Below are 18,847 nucleotides of genomic sequence, written 5' to 3'. Positions count from 1 at the left end.
GAAAATACATCTCGACTGTCAATATCAGCACCGTCATCACCACCACCATGGTCCTCAGAGCATCCCGAGGCAGCCTGTGCGGTCTCCACTCCCCATGAGCCGAAGTCCGTAAGAACAGAGGGAGACAAACCAGAAGGTGCCAGAATTTAGCCATCTTCCCGGTCACAGAGCACAGCTGGAGCGGCAATGACTACTCTCACCAGTGCTTCTGCTCCCATTGTGGAAATCATGTCAGGGTCACCCCTGGGAGAAAAATGCCCCTGAGACACCCAAAATCCTGGGACAATGACTGGGGTGCCCTGGGAAGTGAAGACAGCAGATGGGAGTCACAGAGCACAGGCTCTCCGGACTTCAATATGGCCAGTGAGTCATTTGCCAGTCAAAGAAGAAAAGCAACCCCAAGGAACACTGCCCCAAGCCCAGAGTCCTCTGCCCAAGTGCCCAGAACCTTTAAGCCCCAAGGTCATGCCCAACAGGGAGGGGAACGAAGAAAGGAAGCCAGTCCTCAGCGCACACAGACTGAAGCCTAGGGTCCACTGATGTGTCTCACCTCATTTAAGCCTCCACGGAGGAAGTGTTGTGCAGTGGATAAGAGTACAAGCTCGGGGCAACATGGCTTCTGTCTCCACTGAAGTCTTGTCCTACCACTAGCTCCGCAGTTTTGGACAAGTGCCCTATCCTTCCTGAGCCGCTGTTTCCTCACCTCTAAACTTGGCAAAAACACAGCTCCTAGGGTGGTTCTGAGTATTAAATAGGAAGACTGATGTAGGGTCTGTGGTGCAAGCTCATTATCACCATCTTGTCCATCCCTCCACCATCCCATCCCCTCCCTCTAGTATCTTCTTACCGACGATCTAGAAGGAACAGAAGCTAAGGGAGGGTGTGTCAAGACGGGGACATTCTTCTAGCCTTTTACGCTTTTTGTAGTTATTCCCAAATCTGCACTCACCCACTAAAACATCTTCCTGATTAATGAAGTGTGTTCACTTCACAGAGAATCTCATGGACAAAGCTATCCCGCTGCGTTAAAAGGCTTTCCCCGAGCTATTTCCTGAGCCTCACAAGACTTCTGGCACATAAACTAGGCTCTTCTCCTGACTCCTGGAGTTTGGTCTCAAATGAGCTGCAACCGAATGCGGCTTCTGCCAGCCCTGGCACTTCTCAGTCCTTATCACTGGCAACGCTCTCCCTGTTGGGATGACGATGTGTTCGTATTTGCTCACGGGCTGCCAGAAGCCAGCTGTGGCACTTAACTATTCTGCCATCTTCCCTCCTTCCAGGCTCCATCCCCCGAGCGTCAGGAAGGAGGCTCCTGAAAAACGAATCACAGCCAGTCTAAAACGTCTGAGAAAGGCATTCTGAGGTCCGTATTTAACTAGTCTTGGATCTGGGGGACTCGGAAGGAGCGCGAATGCATTCCTCAGCCCTTTTCCTGTCGGCAAGCCTCCCTTCCTGCTCCTCTGTATTGCCCTCAGGGTAAACCAGGACACCTCAAGACCAAGCCCTTTACAAACAGCCCAGCCCACCCAATGCCCTGAAATGGGTCCTTCAGCTCCGGCTGAGAAGGGACGTGGTGAGAAACTGGACATGTCCGGCGCAGGCCTCCAGCACCATCCTGTGCTGTCAGAGCAACTCAGTATTCAGCTTTTACTCGCAAGAAGACGTGAGCCCGAGATCCTCGAGCTGCTGAGAGGAGGCGCCGAGGACAGGACCCCCAGAGCTCCCAGTTCTTGCCGACTGACCGCGTTCTCCCATGCTACAGAGTGACTTGAAACTTCTTTATTTTTAACCAGAAGACGGGAACCCACACACAGAGAGCTGAGCCCAGCAGCACTGCTCACCGTGATCTAACCGTGATCACCTTGGAACCTAAAAAAACGTCGATGGCACAAGACAGACTTCCCTCCAGGCTCCGCCAGCCCCGCATTTCTCCATCCCGGCTTCCTCAGCTTCCCTCCTGAGGCTCCGCTTCCTTGATTTTCACAGCTTCTAAAATTAACCTCGGAGCTCCTACTGCTGCCTTTGGAGGGCAGCCCTGGCTAACGCTACCAGAGGCCATAAGTTGAGCAGCAAGTGATACCGATAATCCTTCCCCTTCCCGAAGTCGGTCTTTCCACCTGCTTACTTGGAAGGATGCTGGGAAGGGGGCTGAAATGGGGGAGCCTACGTGCTGGTCGCCTTTCTTCTCCAGGGCCTGGCGTGTTGGATACATACCCTACTTCGAGGCAGGGAGCGGAACGCCGCCTCCATCCCTCCCCTCTGCTGCCCGTTTGTTGTTCTGTTTATGATCCAGAGTTCCTCTCTGGGAACATTCCAACTAGGGCTTATATAAGCCTTTGAAGATGAGTAATGGTGATCTGACTTCGTAACAATCCCTCCATGGGGGTTAAAGATGACTCCCAGGGCTTGTCAAAAGGGAACTGCAAAGCAGGTACTGCTGTGGACTCTAAAAGCTGGAATTCGTCTCTTTCAGCCACTTTTATCAGTGGTTTCAGGGGCGGGGGTAAGTGGACAGATCTGATGAGAAGCATAATCTTAAAATTCAGAACTAACGGGGCAGCAATGCCCTATGCTGAATTTTCTGGAAGTAGTGTTCTAGAGTGCATGCAAGACAGAATGGCACACCTCAAAGATAAAGGGGCTTGGCTGATTGGAATTCTCCCCAGCTTCTTGAGAAGCCTCCTTTGTATGACCTACTCAGCTCAGACTGGATGGTAGCTGGTCTGCCAGCCCCGAGCTAGCTTTGCAGAGCCTGGGCCCTGGGACGATGAGAGGGACCCATCCAAGCGGTTGCCATCTGGTGACCTTAAGTGGAGTGGCTACGGAGGTCGATGGCAAAGGAAGAGCCTTTCAAGCCACCCGGGGCACCCTCTTCTGGCTGGAAGTGACGGTGGCAGACAGACCAGGCTAGAGGCCTCTGTTCAACCAGGGCATCGCACAGCCCAGGAGGGGAAAACAAGGGGCTATAAATAGCAGCACACGAGGAGGCTCTGTAAGCAGGGCTCGGCCACAGCCCAGGCCGGGAGCTGAACACAGCGTGCTCCGTGCAGATGCCAGTCCGTGCTCACCACGTGTGGGCAGAGGGGCTGCAGGAGCCCGGCTGCCATGCACATGTCCCCACCGGGTCTCGCGCACACAAACACCACCAGGCGGGCTGCCCATCCTCCAGCACGGTGGCTGGGGGCGGGAGGGTGCTGCCTTGGAAACTTTTTGGTGAGGAATCACCTCCCACTTATTCCAGGCCTCGGGCATGCTGGCAAGGCAGGGGGGACGGCGCAGCACAAGGCATTCACCGAATCTCAGGAAAAGCAACGTGACACAAGTAAAATGAAAACAAGGGGAGGGAGGGGAAGAGCAAAGCCACGACATGCTAAGAGAAGACCGAGGTCCCAGGACAGAAATACACACCTTGGGCCGGTTTACCAGGAGGCTGACCAGCGGCTGTCTGGCTTCCCAAGTGCACCCAAGTGCACACAGCGGACACTCACTGCCAGCTCACTTCCCTCCCTCCAGTCCTACTCGCATCTTCAGGGGCCGGATTCTGGCCTGTTGACCAGCGTCTAGCTGGACCACTAGGGGATTTTACTAGAGACTGCGGCCAGATGGAAAGGTGAATACACAGACAGTCTTCTACCCTCTCCCCTACCTTCCCATCGATTTCCTGGCAGCTCCTGCCAGTGGGCTCTCCTTCCACGACTCCTGGGGGCCTCCTGGGTCCTTCCTTTCTGGAAGGACCCTGGAGCCCCCTTCTTGGCGTGGGGCTTTCATGATGGCGGAGGCTGGACTTCTCACAGTGGTGAAGACCAACATGGGAAAAGAGCCTTCCTTAAAAGGGACCCTACAGCTTCGACACATAAACACTGAGCATTCAAAGCTCAACTTCAGTATTTTCACATAAGACAGACTATGGATACCTTGAAAAAATAATTATTTAGAGTTTGAGTGTTCTAGTAAGGGAGTGGGGAGGAGTTCATTCAGCCATGAGAGCATTATACAAACCATTAATTTGTCAACTAATCAAAATCAGTCCTGTTCTTCTTCTACCTAGGCTCAAGAATTCAGTAACAATGGGCTTTCATGGACGCTCTGTCCAATCCCCCTCCCTCTTTCCCTCTTAACTCCATTATTCTGGCTCATCAAAAGCATCTCTCGAAGCCCGTGATCACTGTGCACTGTGGCCAGGACCTAAGGAAGATGCTGCAGAACTTGCACAGCTCGGACAAGAAAAGTGTATTTTCCTCATGACAAGTTATGCAACCTGGTTTTGGAAACCCTTTCAGACAGTAACTTGGTTACAATCTGGTCTGTACACTTCCTGCCATGTCCTCTGAGAACGGAGTTTTTTGTTTTGTTTTGTTTTTCAATTTCTCTGTCACGTCAAACATCACTGAAAAACCACATCACAGGGGAACCGCTAGTTACTGGACTGTACTAGTTCTACCAGGGCTTGGCAGTGGTGCCTGCTTTTCGGCGGGGTGGGCCGCCTGACCCTTCCGTTGCCGGCGATCCGAGTTTAGCAAAGAAACAATGGGAACTGTGCACCTTTCAGAGCACGTAACAAGAGGGACAAGTCTCTCCCGAGAATGCGTGGCCGCATCCCTCGGGTCTTTTAAAAGAAGGAAAGAGAAAGGATAGAGCCAAATTCCCTCAAGCTCTGGGGAAGGCTGTGGCCCAGGGAGCGCTATGAAGGATGTTCTGGAATTCCACATCAGTCCCCTACTCAAAGAAGCCCCCAAGAATGGATGTTCTCTGATGTAGGGGGGATTCCCTGACTTAGGAGGCCAGGCACCCTTCAGGGAGTCAGAGGGTCCAACCAGCTTGAGGCCCAGGCCCCTGGAGGGTGCTGTGGTGGGGGTCTGCTATGTCCTGTTACCAACTCCGACCTGTGTGTTCTGTTAGCGGGAGTCTGCAATGCAGCAAAGTCCTGAGCAGACCCTGGCAAGTGAGCTGGCCATCTGCTCAGCGGGCTTCCAGCTGGGGGGAAAGTGCGGGCAGAGGGACCAGATTCCCGTCAGCAGGAGGAGGAGACAATCCTCTCCATTGAAAGTCATCACTTGGGAAGAAGACCTTTCTAAAACCGCACTACTCTAGGCTCTAGAGGTGGGAAAAAACAGGAGGCGGTGGACAGGAGAGAAGTTCAAGGGAGGAAAAGAACGGTCTGAAGCTGGACATTGCTCCACGGCCGACAGAAGGTGAAGACAGGAGGCCTACCCCTCTCCACGACAGCCTGGAGGGCTGGTGGGCTTAACACAGGGGGGCACCCACGGTCCATTTCAAGGCCACCCCGAGTTCCTGCAAACCCACCTTGCCACCTCTCTTCTCTAGCTGTAAAAATGGTAGCCTGCTATCAATGAGGTCCCCGAAGGGAAAGACATTTCTAGAAATACACACTGCTCGGTTCCCTGTTATGCTGGCCCCACACAGCCTTGTCTAGCAGAACCTACCAAATCACGGGAACTACTCCCGCAGGAGAACGGAAGTTCTCTCCACTGGGACTCATTACTGGGTCCACTTCCCTTCCCCCAAGCCTCAATCCCTGAGATTATATAAAAACTCTGTCATCTCAGAAACACACCGATGCACTCGTTCACATGTATGCACGGCAGCAGGCTCGCACGCACATGCGTGTGTGATCGTGCACTGCGGTAGTTTTGGAGTGATTCTACAAGGAGTTCTGCTTGAGTATTAGTTCTCCCTATGGCCTGGGATATAGAGGAGAAGGTTAAGTTCACAAACTATGGCGCTGTAGGCTATAGAAATATCTACTCACAACCTGCTTGTATCTCAGGGGGAGTATTCAAAAGCATCATGGCACTGGCAGCATCAATGTCAGGATCTGGAAAAATCAACCAATAAATAACATTATTTACAACGGGGCCGGTGTGTGCACGTGTTCTTCCCCCTGCAAGCTACTGTTCATGAAAGCAACAGAGGAAAAAAAAATCCAGGAACTAGATGAGCTATCCCCAAGGTGACTTTCTTGCCATGTGGATTTGAGAGGAAGAAAGGGATTCTAGAATGAGATTTAAAGGGAAGGTTGGTAAGTTTATCAGACAAAGCATGGTCCCCCCTCATTTTGCTGATTTCATAATTGATAGGCTGCTGACCTGTGCACCCCCGAGGCTTGCTCCCCTGGCACAGGGGAGGAAGGGAGTAGGGGTGACAACAGGTTGAGCTCGAGGAATCTTTGGAGGAACTGGGGAAGCTCACAGCACCAAGAAGAGAAAGCCCTAAATATACCTGCATCTAGAAAGCTACACCTAAGACATCGGGGCATTTCCGTCTGTCAGCAGAATGCAAATTGTGTTTTCTGAGACTGTGTGTGTGCATACAGTGGTGGTGTTGGTGGTGGAGGCATTTAAACAACAACAACAACAGCAACAACAAAGACAGGAAATAAAAACTGCACTTCTTAAAATATAAAGAAAAAAAATCAAAGTTATGATGTCGAGGGCACAATGTTGGCTTCCACATCTATTATTGCTTTTAATACGGGACAAAAAAAAAACCCTCCTCACTCCGCTGCTCTAATTCTTAATAGGTTTCTGAATCCTTCCTGATCCCTCAGTTGACAGATGGCAGGTTATATAGAGACAGAGAAAAATATTATCCTTTTATAACTAAATTCATTTTCCTCTGAGAAACAGCGGCGCCGCTGCTATGGAAATGAAAGTTGCCATGGCAACAGTAAACAACCCCCAAGAATGGTCACTGAATAGGCTGAAAAGAACATCTGCCCCAGCGCAGCGTCCCAGCTGCCCTGGGGCGAGACTCGCTCATGGTGCGGTGCTGCAGCGTGGCCGCGCCCCGCCTGTGCCCTGTCCAAATAAATGAAGTGTGCAATTGAAGTCGACATCAAAAATGCCTGCCTCTGCAGATTACTACCTCGGTGTCCGCTAAACCCAGTGACTAATGATGGGGGGCCAGGGGGGCTCTCACTTGTCAGTTCTTGTACAAATTACATACCAAAAAATTCAATTTACTACTAATGGCTCCGCGGCACTTTATTTGGGGTATTATGCTAGGAAATGACTTTTTTACTGTTTAAAAAAGTGCATTTTTCATACTCTATATGTGCAGTTTAATTCTGAGGGAGTAATGTGATGCAGCATAAAGTCCCACAAGCGATTAATAACGAGGACGATGCTGGTTCTAGAAGACAATGTCTCCAAAAAAGGTGATGGCTGGGGGGGGGGGGGGTGCGGAGGAAAGGAACTTTACTCTGCAGGCCTTTTTTGATTTTGCCTGCAGGAGGCCCGTTACTTACACTCAATAATGGAGTGAAGGTTTATTTTAATAGTATGGTGTATGAGAAACAGGTAAATTAACTTATTTGGCAACTCCCGGGGTGAAACTCCTAAAACAGTCATCACTCCCCACTGATATTAAGATATATATATATATAGTTATATATAACTATGTATATATATTTTAGTTGAACTGCAAGACTTAAGGTCCCAATCACGGCTCCTAGGGTTCTTGCTGTTCCTCTGCCCTCGCCTCCCCACAGGGCCTGTTGCCAAGAGGCAAGGCTCATAGCTTCTGTAAGACACTGCTGAGGCCTTTTCCCACCCCTCATTTTGGAAAGGGCCCCTTCCTCTCTCAGGGCTGAGAAAACACACACCTGTTTCTCAGCAGAGCAAAGGTTCCTTACTATTTGACAATACAAATGTTGCCAGCAGCCAGGGTTGGCCGGGCTGCATGGCCCCTGCCTCCCCAGGTAACTCTTTCTTTTTCTTTTTTCTTTTTTTTTTAAAGATTTTATTATTTGACAGAGAGAGATCACAAGTAGGCAGAGAGGCAGGCAGAGAGAGAAAGAGAGGAGGAAGCAGGCTCCCTGCCAAGCAGAGAGCCCGATGCAGGATTTGATCCCAGAACCCTGAGATCATGACCTGAGTTGAAGGCAGAGGCTTAAGCCACTGAGCCACCAGGCGCCCCTCCCTAGGTAACTTTTACCCAGACTTTTCCTCAACAACCAGGAGGTTCGAGGGGGACAGAACAAGAAGAAATACAGGTTAAAAAAAAAATTCAGTAGACTTTTCCTATTTGTTTCCCCAGAAAAATTAAAGAAAGTTGTTCTTGATTCTTCAAAGACACATGGGACCACAGGAGGAAGGTGCAAAGGGCCACAGATAGACATAAGGAAAGAAACAAGAAGAAAGAGAAAGAGAACCTTTGAAGGAAGAGAGTACCATCAACACCCACATGAATTTCGCAGAACCTAAGGGGCAAGGTGGAAAGTGCTTCAGACCCACAAAACATCACCACGACCACCAATCCCATCCCAGCTGAGCCAAATCGACACATCAACCAACTGAAAATAGGACATTTTAGGACAAGTCCCCCAATCCTTCCTTCCACCCAAGAGCTGTGCATGCCCGAGGCCTCCACAGACAAAGATTCCCCTGGCACCTTGGCCCTCCCGCTCGCCTCTAGGCATTCACAGAAGGCGCCACACCCAGTCTTGCTGAGATCTCGTTCATGATCAATCCCTATGGCCTCACTCTTCATTCTGAATGGACCAGTTCCTATGCCATATAAGCCCAGACATGCAGCCCTGCGGGCAGAATGGGGGAGAGTAGGCATGGGACGCCCTCCTCTTGACGTCTTGCCTTTGGAATTAGCAAACACGCAAAGCACAATGGTCTGAGAAAATGTCCTTCCATGTTCATCATGTGCACACTGGCATCATGGGGGCAGGGGGCTACCCAGTCCCCAGGGAGACACAGGGAGTGCCCTCCCGGGTGTACAGTTTGATGAATTTTATACCAGGGTAACCATCACCAGAAGGAAGACAGAGGGCACAACCAAGATACAGACTTCATCACACCAAAGTTTCCTTGTGCCCCGTGTCTACCCACCCTTGCCCCGGGCTACTCCTGGTTGGCTTTCTCTCCTTCCCGATGGGGCGCCGGCAGCTCACTCCTTACTCCATCACTGAGCAGTATTCTGCTATGTGGGCAGAACTATGCTTTGGTTACCAGTGCACCTAGAGAAGGACATATTGGCCGTTTCCAGCTCGGGATCTTACAGAAGCCCCCATGAGCTTCTGCATTTGTCTTTGGTGAACATGCATCCGCTTCCCTCGGGGAACTGCTGGGAAGAGCATGTTTACCTTCACAGGGGACTGAAAACCTCTCTTCCAAGGAGGCTGGACCATGAATGAGATTCCAGTTATGTGAAAATATGTGAAACTGTCAAGCTTTCACATTTTCTCCCCATCCTCATAGCGGTGTAGTGGTCATTCACTGTGGTTCTGATCTTTATTTCCTTAATGACAAATGAGGTTGAGCATCTCTTTTTTTTTTAAGATTTTATTTATTTATTTGACAGAGAGAAATCACAAGTAGATGGAGAGGCAGGCAGAGAGAGAGAGAGAGGGAAGCAGGCTCCCTGCTGAGCAGAGAGCCTGATGCGGGACTCGATCCCAGGACCCTGAGATCATGACCTGAGCTGAAGGCAGCGGCTTAACCCACTGAGCCACCCAGGCGCCCCAAGGTTGAGCATCTCTTGATGCGTATAATGACCACTGGGGCATCTTCTTTGATGAATATTCTGTTCAAGTTTGTGCCCCCGCTTAATTGGGTTGCTTAACCCAACTGTAAAGTTGTAAAGTTCCTTAAACATTCTGGATAGAGTCCTTTGTTACATATATTTTTTCCTCAGTCCATGGCTTCCCTATCCAGTTTCTTAATAGTGTCTTTTAAGAGGCAGAATTTATGAACTTTTTTTTACAACTCAATGTTTTGTTTGCTCCAACTAAGAACTCTTTGCCTACCCCAACGTTGCAAAGATTTCCCTCCTGAGCAGCTTCTTTTTGAGTCTCACACATCAGTGTAACATTATCTGGGCTCGTACTCAGATTTACAGGGTAATGAACATGGACATCGTCAACCAGAACTCTCTTCATCCGCAGACCGAGAACAGTACAGATCAACACCAGAAAGACCCGCTTGGGCTCCAGGTGGGTTGGGGGAACACCAGGCAGCCTGAGAGACGATATGGTCCACCATGTTTCTATGGAAAAAGGTCTCTTGGACCTGCGGCTAGACATCTCCATGCCCTGACGTTCGTCACACCCCGACATCCTGTGTGTGCCTCAGAGCTCACACCCTGCCATCCCTCCTCCCCAAAGAGATGCCACGATGCTCAATCATCTACCTACTGTTTCTCAGTTTTCTTCCCATTTTAAGAAAATATGAAGGTAGTATGTTAAGAAAAAATAAACACAATGTGGATATAATGTGAGAAATAAATGTCTTCCCTGTAGACCCATTCCCAGATACAGACACTTGAGTGAGCTCACTGATGGGAGGCATTTATACTCATGCACATAGACTGACTCTTTAAAAAGAGGTTTATACGGGAAATACTTTTCTGCCATTTTTTTCCTTCAAGTTTTTACTAGGTAACAGATCTTGGCCACCTTTCATATTCATGTAGGTTATCTGAAGTTCTTCTGTGGTGATTTTTTTCATGCATAAAAACAAGCCACACTGTTTGGGCTGACATTTTCTTTACTTTAGGCTGCAGATTACTGGGAGGGGCAAACACAAAACACCCGGAACCAGTGCCCAGCACACTGCCTCTGCCAACAAATCCTGAGCCCCTGAAGACTCGGCCTCAGCAAAGCAACCTCCTCTCCTTCCCTGAGTCCCCATTCCTCAGAGGATGTGGCATGGCCCATACCCTCCCTTCTCTGCCTGCTCACAGCTCTTACTTCCTCAACGTCTCTCTGTCCCACTTGCTACCTTGGGTGACGTGGTACTTTTGTGAGCCCACAATGGGTTTCCCTGGAAGATTCCATTCTCTGTGGTCAAGAGAGACCAGAGGTGGCTCACTTCTTTAGACAAGAGAAGCTTTCCGATGGAAGCTTTGGAATAGGATGCTTTTGATCAAGGATGCTGGCTGGTCTTGAGTTTTTTGACTGGAGAGATTGGGGGTGATGAGGCAACTGGTCTGGGGCTGGGGGATGCTTCTGCTCTGAGGGCACGGCTGATTCTGAAGGATAAAAGGTCCTGAACCCGATGCAGGGGAAGGTGAGCAGTGGGATAACTGAATGGGATTCTCCCGGGGCTAAAAAGAGAGGTTTTCTTCCCCCCAAATGGTTCAATCCAGCTTATGAGCAGAAGAGGAAGATATTTTGGTCAGGAATACTTTCTAGGAATGAAGATCCACTCGGCAGGAAAAGCCTTCACGTGTTGCCTCTCTGGGGGACGGGGGTGAGGGGTACAGGAGCATTAAAGAAGCATTACCCTGTTTATTTTTGGAGAGGAGAGTCTTCCCAAAGTATGTAATTCAGCATCCTCATACAGAAACCCCAAGTCATTTACCACTGCTTAATTCAGTAGAACATCAAGTGTGCCATCATGGACGCCTAGTAAAGTTATGACCATCCTTAAAATGGAGCCTATCTCAAACCGGGATTTAAAAAATGTCTTCTTCTGCGCATGCTTCGGTTAACAAATGTTACTTCTCCTCTGGACCAGCTCCCAGCATCCCATTTCAATTTTCCTCTTTAATGTGGTTGTCTTATCACACTGCCTCCTCTCTGCAGTACGAGACTGAAAAAACGGCCACACATCTCAAAAAGGCTTTCAAATCCTCTTCTCATGAAGGTACATACACAATTACATTACGCTCCAGCGAGATAATAAGTAGCAAAGTTTCTAGAACCAATGGCTCAGCTTTTTAGATGAAAAAAATACAGATTGCACTTCATTTCGCCAAAATGTAGAGATGGGTTTCTTTGGGGCATGGAGATGAGGCCGGGGTGAGGTGGGAAGCGGCCTTTCGTCTGTGGGTGTGATGGGAAAAGAACTGGTCAAGGCACGAGGATCCTTGGGAGTCAAGAATCTTGGGTACCTGTGGCTAATTAACGTGTGACTTCAATTTTGCTGGGATGGAATTCATTTCTCTTAAAATGGTGGGGGGTGGCTGCAGACTTGGCAGGGGACAGATTGATTTTTTTTTTTTAAACTGCATTCCACATACTTCCTCACTTTGTCTCGAAAGTCCTCCAACTTCCTCTTCCCTTTCCAGCTAGTGGCTGCCAGAACTATGGGACTCCATGGGGCGCCTACCAAATGGTGTTATTTGTTCCAACATCTTTGTAGAGAACGAACACTCTTACTAAAGCTAGTAGAGTACCCTACCGTTTCTGGACAGCCATGACCTGTCATTCTGGGCATCTGCGGGGTCTGCTTTGAGCACCCATCCAGCTGACATCTTGTGCAACTTGTGATTCCTACAGTGGCTGCTGTCTGCACTCATTCTCCTTCCTCTGGGGGGGTCATAGGAGACAAACCAGAACACAAGGGACAGCTGGAAGCCCTTGGTTCAATCCTCATGGCCCTAGACTGCTACAAAGTGTGAGTACCATCCTTTGCATCGCTGAGCTGACCGATCTAACAAAATGGTAACAAATTCCCATATGGGAAGCCTGCGAATTATAAGCAATGATTCTCTTAGCAATGGTTTAATGGTGCACAGATCCCATGTGTTTATTTCTGTCTACTCCCCATCACACCTGAAACGTTTTATAGGAAGGTGAAAAATCTTTATATAACTGAGTAAAAAGGATTCAAGAAGCATAAAGAAACCATCAAACAACAGATGACACACACATGGACAGAAATTATGAGGCAGGACCCCATACTCATTCAGTCAAGTGCACACATCAAAGTGCACATATTCTCTCAAATTCTCCACCAGAACGTGAGCCCTGAGGCAGGGCTCACCCTCTGCGGCCCCTGTTCCCAGCACCTGCAGCAGCGCCTGGAACACAGATCAACAGCTGCTGAACAGACCAAAGCATGGCTTACCCAACAGCTGTCTGAGGCTGAGGATGATGATTCCAGGGCATAAGCCTCTCTCTCTCTTTCTCTCTCTCTTTTTTAAAAGAAAGTTAACACTTTTGTAAAAATCTGTTTATTTTTAAGTGAGCTTTAGGCCCAATGTGGGGCTTGAACTCCTGACCCTGACTGAGATCCAGAGTCACATGTTCTACCAACTGAGCCAGCCAGGTGCCCCAGGGCATAAACCTCAGGATATGCAGTGGAATCCCCTGGAAACTCCAGAAAACCAATGTCAGGCCCCAACCCAGACAACACTGAGCTTTGCAAAAATTCACCAGAGGAGGCTGCTGTGTAGGAAAGGTGAAGAAGCACCCTGTACTAAGCTTATGTGTACATGTGCTATGGTCAAAAAAAGCAGGTTTTTTTCAATCAAATGATTGCAAATAGTATACATCTAATATAAATTGATATGAAATTTACTTTGTTGCTGCTGTCTTTTTAACCTTTTCCTTTTTGTAAAGTCCCTAGGCCTGGGTTATGAGAAAGGATATCTATGTTTGTGGCTTTGAAACCACTGAAGTAGGGAGTGGCACTCTTTGGCCACTGCAGCAATCAATCAAGACATCTCTTACGGCAGCCTCTGATCTCACAGGGGAGTGCTGTCAGATGTACTGAGATCATTTACCGCGAATATTTCTTTCACTTCCCTGTTGGCTGAAGGTTCTTAAGATGCGGTATTCACTATGGGGAGGAGATGCAAACATCTGAGGGATTCGCACAGCCAGATTGGGCGGGGGGAGAGGAGAGGGAGCTGTCACCACAAAGTCCAGTGGGCAATCTTCACAATGGATGGGAGTTTAGGGAATAAAAACCTTAAGCAAAGGTTGACTCCAAGTGGTGATTTAAAAATCATCTTTATGATGGAACTTTGAGCTAGAGAACACCAAGTGTCTCTTCTCCAAAACACAGAGTCCAAGAAAACCCCGAACTCTTGCTACTCTGAAGAAATGAGGCAAGTTGAAATTCCTAAGCAAGCTGAACCTAAGAGTTGTTTTTGCAACAAAAGAGAATCTAAATTAAGCTGAGAGGGTAGGGGATGAATGATCAGCAAATGCATTTTAAGCATTATTAGGCTCCCATTCACACATTTTCTGATTTTTTTTTCTCAGCTTAAAAGCAGTGTCTGGTGAACTCAGCTCTGAGAAGCAATCACCATCCCCTCTGCAAACTAGGAACACATTTATCCCTTTCGAACTTGTGTAAATTGCCCATTTATTGCCCCAAATTCCATTTCATCATGCACAAGCGGATTTGAGGAAAAAGTTCTGGATGAAAAGTACAGAGCTCAGGGTGCACCCTGGGCTGGGAGATAGGTGACTCCCTGAGTCAGTCGCTGTCACTGGGTCACGGTCACTCCTGCTTCTCTGCTTGAAAAGTTAAAAAAAAAAAAAAAAAAAAAAAAAAGGCAGCTCACAGACACACCCCCCAGCAGAAGCTTCCAGCTTGTTTTCTCCAGGCAACGACAAACGCTTTACCTGGGTATCTGCTGGGTCTCCTCATTCAAATGTCCCCCTTGCTTTCGCACTTCTGAGAGGTCTGCGTCTCATTTTCTGTCTTTCCAAATCTGTGCTTCCAAGCCCTTTTCTGGGGGCACGGGAGGGCTCACTCCGTCTCTCTGGCACTGCCACTCCCATACCTCTTTTACCCAATCTCTGAACTTCCCTACTGATACATGTTTACCTCTTTAATGTCCCTGACCAGTTGTGGAAGTTTTACTAGCCCCTACCTGGGAGCAAACAGAGGAGCCACATGGACGCAGGGTGACAGTACAAAGGTCTAAAATTCTAGAACCTGGAGATCAGGGTAAAGGTGACAGGAGAGCCAGAACAGGGTATGACCTCTGTCCTAGGAGTCGTAACCATTTTGTAGGAGGCAAGGAGGGAGTTCTGGTTTGGTTCTGTTTGGCTCATTCATCTGTGCTGCAGCTGTTTGTCTGTAATGGGGTAAAAACATTTTTTTTTAACTTCTTGCAGGTGAATGAGAAACTATATTCCTTGCAGGTGCCCTTCCCTTTGCACCTCATTCAGTGTAAATCCACTTAATGGGTTCTCTGGTTCTCTTGACGTCTCCCTCCCTGGAGATGTGGTAACTCTGAGCCAGGGAGCAGAGGAGACATCAGGGATTTTGGAAAAGGGGATTCCGACACCGGGAGGAGGAATACAGGGAATTAATGCTGAAGGCCTCTAGACCCTGGAACTGTATTTGTTTCGAAAACATCCTGCTTGGTCCTGGCTTCTTCAAGCAGGGATGGAGCCAAAGTCCACCACTGAGCTGGGACCTGGAATGGGGGGGGGGGTGTTTCCTGAGAGCCCTGAGAACGGAAGGTCCTGGCCACACTCATGTCTCAGTTAAGAAGGCTTTGGCTGTCTGAGGCAAACCCAGTGATAGAACCAGGCCCAGAGATCCCCAGCATAGGAACCGAAAGCCCGCGGCACAGTGAGAGCACCCGAGGACAGACAGGGCGCGCCCCCGGCCAGAAGTCCTAGGGAGCACCGGTACGTGCGGCTCGAGTCCTCTTCTCCCTCTCCACTGTTAGCTCTTCTTTCTCAACTGCCGCTTCTCCCCACCAACAGAAGATCCATTCCTGCCCAGTGCCCAGCCAGAAAGCCGCCTCCTCTGCTCGTGAAGGTCACGGGGCTGCAGGCAAGCCCGGCGCGCGCTCCCGCAGCTCCAGCTGCTCGCCTGGCAGCCCGGCCCCCACCCGGCAGCGCAGCCTTGCTGCTGCTGACAACTGAATGTTTCCACTTGCACGGCAGCGTCCGTGAGGTCTGTCTTCAACCGGGAGATGTGCAAAGCCTCTTTTTCCAGAAGCAGAGATCTCGTCTTGGAGTGACACTGGCAGGTGTGTTAGCAAGAGGAACGGTCACTCACAACCCAGACATCAGAATTCCAAGGCACAAATCAGCTGCTTGCCCCTTTGCATCGCTTTCCTCCCTAAGATGAAAGCAAGAGGAACCGTAGGGGGAACTCTGAACACCAGGCTCACTTTGTCCGGGAACGTGTGTATTACACTGACTCACAAGAATTTCAAAAGGGACCACAGAAGCACTGATTTCTCCCAGCTCTGACAGTAGACTGCCATCAGACAGACGCATTAGCAACCTGAAACTTACCCCATGCCTTCTGCACAAACGTCTACCATACTGAATCTGACGCACTGTCCCATGTAATGCCCAGCATCTGTAGGTGCCCATGCCGCACACAGTTACGCAGCTGAAACGACCTTTGTGGCAAGTTTTTCCTATGCTGAAATCAACTTCCTTCCTTAAGAGCTCCTTCTCAAACACCTGGAAGGGGAGACCACTGCGACACCACAGTTGACCCCACAGCAGTGAGATGCCACGGCGTGGGTAATGTTAGGCTCTCCGCCTGGGGGTGATGCCCAGCACTTCCCTTAACTACTCCCAGACCAGTCCCAGGGTCTTCTAGGAACCCATTTGCAGTCAGAGGACATGGATGGGTGTGGGGAGAATAAGAAAATAATTCATCTGCTTACGACCCAATGAGTAATCAGTTACGGTATCCCCAGAGAGGACGCCCCAAGAGGCTGGAACCGGAGAATCATGCAGGAAGGAGAGATTCACAGCTGGAGGCAGCATGGAGGGGCAGGGAGTTCAGAGCAATGTGTCATTCCCCACCTTGACCCTCTGTACACCTATATCGTGGGGATGTGAGTTCAAGGACGTATGGCAGAATTCTCCCACTTTGCTGTAATTGATTTTTCAAATGAAAGTTTAGTATGTTCTTTGGGGAGCGGCCAATCTACCCACCGCCCAGAATGGCTCTCCCCACCACCACGCCATGTGCCTGTGGCAAAAGAGGAAGACCAGACCCCCAGGTCTGCAAGTAGAGGGAGACGGAGGGCAGCAAAACTAGTGCCTAGCCCACAGGGTTGTGTGAGAAGATGGACAATGAAGCCAGCCCACAGGAAGTCACCCTCTGGGGAGGCCGAGTGTGACAGGGAGGTGAAGGGCCGGGCAGGATGACCGAAAGCTCACATCACTGTCTTCAGGTTTTTCGCTACCTAGTCAGGAGGTCTCTGAACGCCCAAAGGGCTCCAAGGCAGGAAGGCGATCAAGAATGGACCAGGGAGGGGCGCCTGGGTGGCTCAGTGGGTTAAAGCCTCTGCCTTCAGCTCAAGTCATGATCCCAGGGTCCTGGGATCTAGCCCCGCATCCGGCTCTCTGCTCAGCAGGAAGCCTGCTTCCTCCTCCTCTCTCTCTCTGCCTGCCTCTCTGCCTACTTGTGATCTCTGTCAAATAAATATCTTAAAGGGGCACCTGGGTGGCTCAGTGGGTTAAGCCGCTGCCTTCGGCTCAGGTCATGATCTCAGGGTCCTGGGATCGAGTCCCGCATCGGGCTCTCTGCTCAGCAGGGAGCCTGTCTCCTCCTCTCTCTCTCTCTGTGCCTGCCTCTCTGCCTGTTTGTGATCTGTCTCTGTCAAATAAATAAATAAAATCTTTAAAATAAATAGATAGATAGATAGATAAAATCTTAAAAAAAAAAAAAAAAAAAAAAACGAATGGACCATGGAGGAAGGGGACTTCTGCATGCCTTTAGCCCTCAGAAAGCAAATGGCTCTCTGGTCACCGGCTTCCCAAATGAAAGTCAGAAGAATTTACTATTAAAACACAGTTACTTAAATCCTGCCTGGGGCATCTTATCAAGAGATCAGAAGGAAATACAGATACAAGCAGGTCCCCTTCCTTACAGATAAAGACAGACAGACAGACACACACACCAATCACCCACGGACACCTGCTGGCAAGTGGGTCCTTGAAAGTCATCTCTTTCTCCCTTAGAGACCCAAGCTTCAGATACAGAGAGGAAAGAAAGGAGGCGGAAGCACGTTTCCCACGACAGACTTGGAGGTCCGAACTCCTGCTTCAGTCGGTACATCCCTCACGGAGGACCCCAGCGCTGCTTTTGGGCAGCGGGAGCCTGGCCTTCCTTGCTAGGCAGTGATGCTCAAAGCTGCCAGTCCATCCCCTCGGCTGTTCTTTCAACGCGAACTGTGGCTGCTGAGTCTTAGGACTACTGGTCACTGTGCCTGTCTGGGCCTCGGTTTTAATGCCGAGTCTTTCACGCTTTCTGGTCTAATCCTCTCCATCCTGCCCCCCAATGCATTAAAGGGGAAAAAAAAAAGAAAAAAAAAAAGACTAAAGCAAATCTTTATTTGCTTGGTATTTTTTTTAACCTTTGTGTAGTTCTCTGAAACACATTTGTTCAGAAACAACCTACATTATGAAATATTATCAGTTGAGAAATAAAAATAAAAGTACCAGCAAAGCACTTCTTTTCCGTCATCGTACAGGGTCTTCCCCTAATGTCTGTCTCAAACTGGCTCCTGGGATGTCCTGAACCTCTTAGGGGTGCACAGTTGGTGGGTACACTGAGGAGCCTGTGATAATATAACGGGTACTGACTCCGTTTCCACACTCTGCAGAGTGTGTCCTCAGTTGCACATGACCCACGGGCACCACCCACCCATGGCTGAGAATGAAAAATACCATCACACTGATAATCAGCAATTCCTTTCAGATCCAGTGCAAAACCGACATAAAGACTCAAGATGAACGCTGTTCGTATCATGAGCATAAAAGGATTAAGCTTCCCACTCAACAAAATTGAAGCCCAACACGGGTGCTACTGGGAGAGAAATGAGGGGGAGTTGAGCCCGCCCTAATCCTGAAGGAGATTCCAACCTTCTCTAAGGAAGAGCCCAGAACTCCAAGAGTCCAAAGGCAAGGAGGTTGGGAATGACTGGCCTGGGCTTAAAATTTAGTCTGACCATAAAGTAGAAGGCTGATCTTCTGGTGGGTGAATTTCTGAAAACAGAAATCTGTTCTGAAGACAATGCTCACAGAAGTTTCCAGAACGGTTTTGTTTCTGGGAATGGATGCAATCCTGAAACAAGGACTGTGGTTGTAAGGAGTCTACTTCGAAGGATCCCCCTTTCTGGGGGGTTGGGGAGGGGATGTGTTCCATAA

General features: G+C 49.3%; 1 protein-coding gene across 11 annotated transcripts in view; it reads right to left on the bottom strand.

The window, feature by feature from the left end:
- The window catches only part of FOXN3 (forkhead box N3), a 399,089-nt gene that overhangs the window by 24,950 nt on the left and 355,292 nt on the right, over positions 1 to 18,847 (bottom strand). For 8 of the 11 annotated variants that reach the window (XM_045071364.1, XM_004739079.3, XM_004739080.3 and 5 more), the window contains one exon: positions 5,771 to 5,836. The exons of 1 other annotated variant lie outside the window; for it this stretch is intronic. In XM_045071364.1, coding sequence (XP_044927299.1) covers positions 5,771 to 5,836 — 66 coding nt within the window. The remainder of the gene's footprint in view (positions 1 to 5,770; positions 5,837 to 18,847) is intronic. 2 more of the 11 variants (XM_013057722.2, XM_013057726.2) reach the window with 1 other exon arrangement.

The sequence above is a fragment of the Mustela putorius genome, unplaced genomic scaffold (assembly GCF_011764305.1).
Source record: "Mustela putorius furo isolate JIRA1106 unplaced genomic scaffold, ASM1176430v1.1 tig00000129_pilon_pilon_pilon, whole genome shotgun sequence".
NCBI classification, from domain to species: domain Eukaryota; kingdom Metazoa; phylum Chordata; class Mammalia; order Carnivora; family Mustelidae; genus Mustela; species Mustela putorius.
This window is presented reverse-complemented; position numbering and strand designations above follow the sequence as displayed.